Source organism: Hakea prostrata, chromosome 10 (genome assembly GCF_041222555.1).
Source record: "Hakea prostrata isolate BN-2017 chromosome 10, UWA_Hpros_2, whole genome shotgun sequence".
Lineage (NCBI taxonomy): Eukaryota > Viridiplantae > Streptophyta > Magnoliopsida > Proteales > Proteaceae > Hakea > Hakea prostrata.
In genome coordinates this window covers 672171-682480 of record NC_142609.1, presented here as the reverse complement: position 1 = coordinate 682480, position 10310 = coordinate 672171, and the positions used below count along the sequence as shown (strand labels likewise).

The 10310-nt window shown below is 36.5% G+C and overlaps 1 protein-coding gene across 2 annotated transcripts; it reads right to left on the bottom strand.

The window, feature by feature from the left end:
• Positions 1-1897: 1897 nt before the first annotated feature.
• LOC149001288 (TATA-box-binding protein) lies at positions 1898-10025 on the bottom strand. 2 transcript variants are annotated; one of them, XM_089137173.1, is made up of 10 exons: positions 9683-10025; positions 9402-9539; positions 8113-8200; positions 7684-7755; positions 5415-5465; positions 5215-5259; positions 5026-5118; positions 4175-4276; positions 3993-4066; positions 1898-2417 (listed from the first exon to the last, which is right to left on the bottom strand). In XM_089137173.1, coding segments are annotated over exons 2-10 (603 nt in total). In that variant the 5' UTR covers positions 9479-9539; positions 9683-10025; the 3' UTR covers positions 1898-2416. The 2 variants fall into 2 exon arrangements, with proteins under 2 accessions (XP_088993299.1, XP_088993298.1); XM_089137172.1 differs by having other exon boundaries at positions 9402-10025.
• Between the last annotated feature and the right edge of the window lie 285 nt (positions 10026-10310).

Here is a 10310-nt window from a genome sequence, read left to right as displayed (position 1 = left end):
CCTTTCCGAGAAGTGTGTTTTCCCGAAAAGCCTTTGCTGAACCATCTTGGTCCAATTGAGGTCCTTATGCTTCAGTTCAAACGACAAATTCCCATTCAAAGTTTTTGGTTGATAACAAAAACATTATTGCAGATTCACGTTTCACCCATCTGGTGCATTTGATGGATCATCATATACTAGTTTCTAGTTCAATATTGATGGATCGAATTCTGACTTTATGGAATTTCAACTAAAAGCTTGACATATATATGCAGTCAAGACTCTGTACAATCAAGTGCCTAGATGCAGGGATTGCTTGTTCAGAGACTTCATTTCATTAAATCAGTCCTTTTGATAGGTGCTTTTGCTGGATTGATGTTTTCCTTGGCATTAGTCTTAAGAACTTTCTTTTTCCTTTCATGTTACATTTATTTCTTCATGAGTTCATAATTTTACAGAAATATTTATTAAACTCTAAATAATTTTCTGTTTAGGCTGAAAAAGTTTTTATTGGTAGCAAATCTCGACTTGAACACAAGTGACAATATTGAATCTTTAACTTATGTTTTTTTTTTTTTTTCTTTTTCTTTGGCAAATGAAAAATGGTCTTATGTAAGCTCAAAGCTACACCCTGTACTTGCCCTACACAACGCATTTGTTAAGCATGTCACCCATCATAAAACACATGATCAGGAATTTTAAGTTTAATTATAAAGTTTTACCATTGTAACTACCCTAACTTCTTGAACATTCATTATGCATGAGATTTTGGAGTGAAGTTTATAATGGTTTCGCCTATAAACATAAACTCATAGCCCCTTTAAGCCAAAAGGGGGAAAAATAGAATAGAAGGTATATCCTTAGTCATTCCTCTTTTTCCTCTTTTGATCATTACCAGTTTATCTTGAAAAAACATAATATTATCATTAAAATTTTTGAAAAATATATGAAAATAAGGTGTTTTGAATAACACTATTGAGATATGGGAAGAAACTAAAAAATACGAATTGCCTTCATGGTGTGGGACAAAGAAAATATAAGACGGGTGACAGAGCTGCAGGTAGAGGAAGGTGGATTTCTTGGGTATCCTGGGGTACAAGAAAACTCTTATCTTTAGGGATCAAGGCACTAATACGAACTGATTTCTGGATGAATACGAATTGGTTTCTGACGAATATGAATTGAAAGATACTTTAATGGCGTACACAATTCTTATATTCAAACCTTAATATTCTTTTTTCTTTTATTTAGCTGGTCCTTTGCAAACTGTTTTATAAGCACTGAGTCAATGGATGGTGGAGAACCCAGAACTGAAGAGTTAAAGAATGTATGTTTCGGGTTCTGAATTGTTTATACCATTAGTAATACCAGTAATGTATGTTTCAGATTCTGAATTATTTATACCATTAGTAATAGCAGTAAAATTTACAAGTGTAACCGAGGGTTTTCTGAGATTGATGTTCAGATATATTTTTATAGAATCAGGGTTTACAGTATGTGCTGGTTGCAATAAAATTAAACTATCAAAATATTAAAATGACATTTGTTGATGCTTAGAACAATCTAAACTAATTCTTCTTGGTAAATAAATTTTTTTCTTTTCTTTTTTTATTTTCAATTTGGGCACAAAAACCTATAGGAAAAATCACAAATGAAAGAGAAGAAGTGAAATCTCTTCTTTATAATAAAAACTAAAAAACAATTTTAAAAGTAACTTCAATGAAAACGCATATGCGTCCTCAACTGACGAATGCAAATTCATTGGCAAGCAAGCAATTCGTATTAGGCAAACCTGTCGCCGGCTGAAGAAAAACCGACACTAAGGCAACGCACGAGATGATTACCAAAAAATTGCAACGTACGAGGTAGAGAGCCCTTTTGAGTTTTATTAAGTCAACAAATGAACTATGCTATTAAAAATAAAATAAAACACTCATAAGCCCATGGGATGAGAATACAATATTTTTCAGACAAAAGACTACCAGAGAATGAAATAGAAGATTAGGGAAAGGTTAATGAACCAGACTCGCTCACCGCTTTGGGAGATCCGAAAGCCAAAGAAGCCAGTTTCTTATTAACAAAAAGTCTCTTCTACGAATTTGATTACAACAGCAAAAACCACCTTCTAAACATCTTGCCTGACCACCACCACCACCCCACCTATTTTAAGACCCCACACCCTTGCGAGTACAAAGCCCCCCATAGGTAATAACACTAGACTAGTACATATACTCGTAGAAGGGTTAGGAACATATTTGACCAAACGCAAAAAGCCCCGCAGACGTCATGTTTAAATTATCTGATGAAGCGAGCCCGCAATATCAGCCTCTTCTTATCTTATATATACAGTTGATTTCACCCTCGCCAACACAACGCCAAACTTCTTTCTACCCCCAAAAGTGTCCTTATGACAAGCTGTGAGGCACGGAGGAGGTTATCTGCCAACATAAACAGAGGGAGATCAATAATCCAGCTCGGACATTTAGACTAAAATAAAGATGTATGCATGCAGCGCTCCACCAGTAAACATGCTCAAAAAAAAACTTAAAAAAGCTCTCTTTGGTATCAATTCTCATTCTCCAAATGATCCAACTTTATAATCCAAGTCAACAGCATTAATTCAAATGCATTTCAACATGGACAAAATTTCCAAAAAATTCATCTAACTAATTCCCAACACAACTTTATTGAAAAATTGTTTCGTTGAAAAATCTAGATTTCAGTCTAAAATTAATGAGCAAGAATAGGATTGTGTTGTCTCTAGTTTACACAGCAATTACAGAGAGAATCAGGAAGGAAAACAAAATGAAAGAGGTTGAGAGTTGGATCAGAAGCAATAGATCCTCACGAGTAATGTGCACGAAACAAAGAAGTTACCTACATATCTCACCTATTGAACCGTGAAGGCAGAAGATGGGGTAGAACAAGAGAGTTGAGGAAAACACAACTTCCGTTGAAAAAAATCCAAGGAGAGGGAGATTAGAAAACCTGAACATTCTCTATCTAAAACACAACCTAATGTAAATCCCATCATAAATCATAAAAAAAAAAAAAGCAAAACATAAAAGATCAACATGAGTGAAATAATAAATAATCAAGAGATTTTATGAAAAAAAAAATTTACACTAGAATGACACTATCTGTTGCAGAACTTGAGAAGTATCCACTACCGAGAGCATTAGTTTTAGCTGAAGTGATGTTAGGGTTTGAGAGTGAGAAGTGAGAAAAGAAGAAGAAAAATATGGACAAATGGTCTAGTATGAATTTTGGGGAATTTCTATTTTTTTTTAAATAAAAATAAAACTGAGAATAGATGCAAAACACTTTAAATTTATGAAAATTCCCAATAACTGAGAATGAAAAATAGCTACCAAAAAGAGCCTAAGGACTGAACCTTACTATTTAAAACAAAAAACACCAAGAATAGATTACCATTTCTAGGCTCACTTTCACCACGAAATAAAATAATGAATTATTGTATAAATGATGCGTTGACAAAATATCCAACTTAAAGAAGTAGCACTTTTACATCCAGATACTTGAGAGAATGCTTTCAGAACAAAAGCTCATCGATTTAATAGTGGGGCTTGCCATAAGCCATGCCTATTCAGATCAAAACAGGATTCGCCCCTCCTCAAGATACACACTTTACCTATTACCTGTACTAATACACCAACATAGGTTCACTCGGTGTCAATAGCCAATCTTCACAATTAATCAAATACCTATTCCTCAAAACCATGGAATATTTTTCCATTCCAAGTACCAAAAAGAATGTAGCCTAATTATTTCTACCATCTCCTGTAGAAACACTGATATAAACACCTCTACACAATAGTGTCTACAAAAACTACCACACCCAAATCATCTAAGGCCTTCATCGAAAATGTACAAGGTATGTTACACTAGTATCATCAGGGTTAAACATCAATGCAAGTTTATCATATACCTCACTAGGCATGATGAAGATCAAGATCCAGAAATCAGTGCATGAACCAAGAAAATGGACATACCATTGCTGGCTTTTCCTGAACTCTGTAAGAACTGGGTATATGTTCTCAAAGGCAGTGTATGTTTCATCCCGAACCTGGAATATCAAACATAACATTGCAGATGTCAGTAAAGCCCACTGACAATCAAAAAAGAAATGAACCAACAAACCAAGAAAATAAAATCAAAAGAAGTTGTATATCACCTTAGCCCCCGTGAGAACAATTTTTCCAGACACAAATATGAGCAGGACAATCTTTGGTTGTTTCATTCGATAGATCAGGCCAGGGAAGAGCTCTGGTTCATACTGTACCAACATGATGCAGCTGCATTCAAAATAAGAACCAACTCGGAAAAAGCAGAAAAGCAAAATATACCAGGAGCAAATACAATTGTCCACTCCTACACATGTGGTTATTGAAAGATAAGAAGAGGGGGGTGGGGTGGAGAATGGCACAGAAACAAGCCTCAAATACTATCTGGGTCCAGGGCAAGCCCAATCATTCCTCTACTACAAAGATGGGCTAACATCTGGTCATTTAAAACTACACACACAAATCTGGGTACACTTACAATCCAATTAATGAATGTATCAAGGCTTTCAGGTTTGCAAGGTTCACCCACTACAGCCCTAACAATACTATTTACTAGGAGGAGATTATCTCCCTCTGAATTTACCTATCTAGCAATCTTCCAACTTATCATTTCCAATGAATGCCTATGTCAAATTCTCCAGTTAGCACAAGGCTTACACACCACATCCTTATAAATACTATCTTCTAGGAGGGAGATCTTTCCCTTGCCAATTACCCTCTACCAATCTTCAATCTACTTAATTCAAAGATATTGCCACCCAAGAAACACCAACATTAAGGATGTTGACTAACATACTGCTTATCAAATGAATGAAAACACAAGATGGTAAACAGATCAACTAAATCCTTTCCTCAAAAAGAAATGAAAGACGACAGCAGCTTAAAGTGTAACTAAGGTACACAAGTGAAAAAGCGAGAGGGGTGGGAGGAATCTTGACTCATGAAGGAAACTTTGACTCACACTGGAAAAGGCACCATGAGAATACGCAAGACCTTCAAGCCTAATGGGAAATTTCACATCACAGGAGCCAACAATGTTCTGAATTTTGAAGTCCTGCAGAACATAATACAAAAATATTAGCAAAGAAGCATAACTTGAGAATTTAGATGGATAAAAGCAAAGGTTAACAAGTAAACAGACAGAAAATACCTTAAACTTGGCAGGAAAACCAAGTTTCTGAATTATTCGAGCATACTGGGATTGAGAAGAAAAGTAATAAGTGAGACTTAAACAGAGAAAAGACAACGATAACAGCATCATCAAACGAAAATCAGACAACATAACAAAATAATCACATGTAATTTTACTATGTCCATTTTTTTAAATTTTCAAACTCAGGATGCAAGTACCTTTCTTGCTGCCAATTTTGATTCTTGTTCACTCTTGGCTCCAGTGCAGACCTAAAGCAGTAGGCTTATACAAATCAGGATAGAGTGAAATTTTGAACATAATAATGCAACTCAAGGTCATAGAAATGAATGTAGAAGAAAGAACCACTACCAGGATCCCCTAGAAGTCAACAAAATCAGATTATAAACAGAATTCACTGAAAATAACCAAAACCCGACTTCTCCAAACAAAAAAAATTACTTGATGTGATTTCTGTTTATGAGTTGAGCTTAACCAGACAAAACATTCAATGTGAAATCATTGGAAAACAAAGACCTAAAACTACATGAAATCCAACTAGCTTAAATTCAAACTACAAGCAAGACAAGGGAAAACTACAGCAGAGGTTGGTGCTCATCCAATCAATATTAAAAATAAAAAAAACCATCATTAGAGATTTGCAGCTCAGACATAAAGAACAGCAAGAACCAAGTCAAGGATTTCAAAATTGACATTCAGTACAGAATAAAAAATTGAAAAATAAAAAAGACTGGAAGAGATCAGAGGCAAGTAGAAGAATAAGATGAAAATGTCAGTAAAAAATGGATCTCTCTAACCAAAGAACCTCAACACTAGAAATTGAAGTACCAAAAGAAATGCAGAAGCTCCACAAAAGCGAGAATCCTCACATCCCAAGTTTAAAAATGATCTAAAGCATATGCTCCAGTGAGGCAGGGAAACTTGGCAGGAAAACCCGCTGGGTCATATTCAGAAAATGCAAAAAAAGCTTACAGAACATATGCCACATAAGGACCAATACAATACCTTTTTTAAGACTCCAGAGTTGGAAAGTCCACCCTATAACATGGGTATATTTCTAACACTTGCCATGATGCAGCATTTTTTGGTTCTAATTCAAATTTTATCATTGGCAAATATGCACCGGTGTAACACGGGATTAAAGGGTACAAAAGTCTGTAAAACAGCTCCGTCTCTCATAATCCCACTGCATCCAAACCCTCATAAGTGACAGGTTTCATCATCTTTATTCTTCAAACTGTGATCAAGCAACAGAATCTGCAGTCCATCGCTAGTTTTCTGGCATTTCCAACAAAAAAAAACCAGTTTTTTTCCCCGCGTTCCTTATTCATCTTCTCTTCTCTAACTATGGTTTTATCCCGCCTCCACCACCCTCCTCAACCCCAACAAAAAAAAAAAAAACCCTAAATTTCTCCACATCCTCTTCCCTATGAAGCACTGTGTTCTACTCTCTTTTCACCCTTGCATTTGTCTATATTCTGTAACTAGTAATTTGTAATCAATTTTCCTTTTTCCTCTTTTGACTCCTCTTCCCTCTTATTAAGGCAGCCATGTTGACCGGGGCCAAGTGTGAAGTACTAAACTCATCCTTATTGTTGGGTACGCTGGGACTTGGTAACTTCCAGCTTTTTCCAACTGGAAAGTCTTGCTACTGTTGTTTACGTCCCCGCTCGTTCCTTTCTTGCTCGTTACTTTGCCCTGGTGTTGCTTTTGCCCTTCCTCCTGCTTGCCATGTTTCCCTTGTGGCCCTCTTTGGCCTCGGTGCCCTTTCGGCCCCGGTCACTTCTTTTTATGGTTTTTTTTGTGGTCTTTTCCTGTTTCCAGCCTGCCTTTCTGCCCTGGTTCAGGCCAACAGTGCCCCCCTTTTGTCCCGAAAAGAAGCCCAATGTGGTGATCTATATCCATCAGCTGCCTTGTCTTGCGTTGGCACTGAAGTGTATAGGAGGCCTCAGTTGCATGGGGCTGCCTAGCTGTCTGATTTTGACAACTTCGGTGATAATTTTGATCTATTTTCATTACATCATAGATCAATTAGAATAAATTTCGCTGGCTTATAGAAACCATGATATCCTCAAAAAACTAAAGCATTGTAACTTTGTAACTACACATAATTATCAGCACAAGAGGTCACTATGCACTTCCATACAAATCATTTTTCCTGTCCCCTCTTCTGTTTTAGGATTATGAATAAACTGGTTGCAGCTATCAACCAGCAAAATGAACCAATGAAACTAACCCATGACATTGGAATACAATTACCCATAAAAAATTGCTCTTACATATCAACCATTTATTAAGGCAACCTGAGTGACTACAGCAGACAAGAAGCCACACCAAAAAAAAAAAACAGAAAAAAGAAGAAACAAAATAACAAAACAAGAGATTACCACAAGATGATGAATAACAGGAAATGGAGAATATAAGATAAAATTTACAAGAGTCAAAATACTCGGTTCAAGGATTATTCACCATCTTCCCAGATGCAAATATCAATGCGGTGGTTTTTGGTTCCCTTATCCTCATGATTACGGCAGCAAAACGCTGCAAGGAAAAGGAAAAGCAAAAGGTGTGTAAGTACATAAATTTCTGAACAGAAATAACATAAAACTGAGAATCCTGATCTCTTCATGGTTTCTAACAAGTTTAATGAAATATTCAACATCAGATTGGGAAGAAATCACATCACATGCTCTCTGAAGCACAATAACACTCCATAATGTTTTTCATTTGAGGAATAAGAGAATAACACCAAGTTTGTTGACAATCAACCACCAAACTGGGAATCAAGAAGGTACTCATTGCATGCAAGAGCTTATACAAAAAATCAGTAATCTAAAGTCCTAATGGTTACAGCAATGGTAGATAAACGGGCCATAAATTCTTTGAAGGATTTATAACCTTAGGGTTATATTCTGCATTACGTGCTTGCAATGCAATAGCCTTAAGATCCAACTTGCAATCCAAATTGACGGTTGAAACAATGTTCCTGCATACAAGAAAAATACCATATCAGCTGCCATTGCCGGTAATATAAAGAGGCGCATTACTTAAAATCAACACTAGAAATGCAACATCCTAAAACATGCACTACAAATTCAATATCACAAAAATATACTACAGATTACAAGAAAGAAAATTATTTGGGAATGTTACACAAAGCATGTTCTCCCTTTTCACATAGGTCAGTGCATTGATGAAGTTTCAACACATGTCCGTAGAATTCTTACATGTGCTGATAATTTGCTATCTACATATTGCAATGCACTATATGACACTAGTTCTCATTCATATAAATACCATGTAGATTTTTGAGGATTCTCCAGCTAGTAAGACCAAATCTGATGCATGAACTGAACTACATAACAAAGAAACAGATGCACCACAAACAAAAACATTGACTCTCTAGTCAATCCTTAGTAGAATACAGTCCTTGATTCATATTTGTTTTGGAGTTCTCTTACTATTTCTAAGCCTTATTCACCTCCAATATGCAGAAAGAACCAAAGCTACCCCCTGTATCCAGCGCCACATCTTAACTGAACAAAAAATAAATGTGACCAGCAAAGAAAACCTTAGCCAGTCAACTGATGTCCAGTAGAGATTGGGTTATACTTAATCCAAAAATCTATAATTAGAATCTCAGCTACGAGTCCACCTTCTATACTTGAGTGACCAAAGTTGCATAACAACTTATCCGCCAATTAGGTGAATAAAAGTTGACAATGAATTAAATTCAAGCCAACTGTTGTTGGTTAGCCACGGTATCCTCCTAGAAACGCTAAGACCAATCAGTAACTTGCCTGTTATTCGTTAATCGAAGAGTTTATAGTTGCTCTCTCTAGTAAAATTCAGGTTATAAACACGTTATGAACACAACATCCACTCTTACAATCCGTGGTTGCAACTGAATAATCAACAGAGAGCCTATATATACGGCGACGTGATTACTACCAAAGTAAAGCATTCCGAACCCTTGTTTGCAATGAATTTGCTAATACATATGTTCCTATGCTCCCCCACCAACTCATCGAAGGGAAACGAGGAAGAATAAGAAGGAATTTCCTGGTATGAACAAAACCCTAAGTCTCCTTCGCCAAATCAGGTATTGGCCAGGCTTACAAGATCAGACATTAATAATCAAGCAAAAAAATATATAAATCGAAAACCAATTTTAAGGAGTCACTTACTGAAGCGTAGGAACAATGCCAGAAGGATGCTTGGAAAGATCTACCGGTTGGCTCCCTTCCAATACCTGATCTGCCATGTCCCCTTACAGATTCAGAACTTCCAGTTATCAGATGAACTTCTTTCGATCTCAAAATATCCTGTTTATCGTTGCGAAATCAAGTCAGCTCTATTCGAGTCGTTATATAGGATAAGCCCTAAGCTATGATCTTCAGGAATATGACTAAAGAAAAACCCTAATCCGTCGAAAGATCTCAAAAAGAATGGCGCACGAAGGGCTGACCTAAGATAGAGAACACAGAGGATACAGAAGCTCGAGTTAATCTGAGAGAGAGGATCAATCGATTCTAAAGATTACTATGTACGAGATCAGATCTTTTACGTTCGATGCCAAGTTTTCAGATATCGGATCAGAAAGAGAAATCTATGGATTTTCAGACAAAAACAAATGAGTGTTCGGTATTGAGCGCCAAAATTTCAAAATCAATTCTCTTTTATATGTATTGAGATGAAAGAATGAGAGGTTTGGTGCAAATATATGAGAGCGCAAGATTCACAGAGAGGGTGAGAGAAGACAGAGAGAGAGAGAGAAAAGGGAGAGCGTGAACGAGGCGAGAAGATATGAGAGGACGACAGCCGATGCTTATCTATCCCTCGTCCCAGTATTTATAGAGGCTTACCGGTTAGGGCAACCTTTAACCGGTCATGCGGTGACTCACTGGAAGCTCCCGGTTTCTTAAAGCCCGTTTTTATAAGAGATTCTAGATACGTATCGGGATCAAAGTCTGGTTCTCTGTGTCGGTGTCGTGTCATTCCATGAGTGTTGGGCGATACGCACCAAAATAAATAAATCTAATTTAAATACCTCTTCTTTTTTTCGGTAAACAATTTAAATACCTCTCATGTGTCTA

Coding starts and splice junctions, on each gene's coding strand:
- LOC149001288 (XM_089137172.1), bottom strand. CDS start 9,478: ATGGCAGATCAGGTATTGGAAGGGAGCCAACCGGTAGATCTTTCCAAG. Junction 5,260..5,414: donor CAAAATTGGCAGCAAGAAAG/GTACTTGCATCC, acceptor TCTCAATCCCAG/TATGCTCGAATAATTCAGAA. Junction 4,067..4,174: donor TTGTTCTCACGGGGGCTAAG/GTGATATACAAC, acceptor TTGATATTCCAG/GTTCGGGATGAAACATACAC.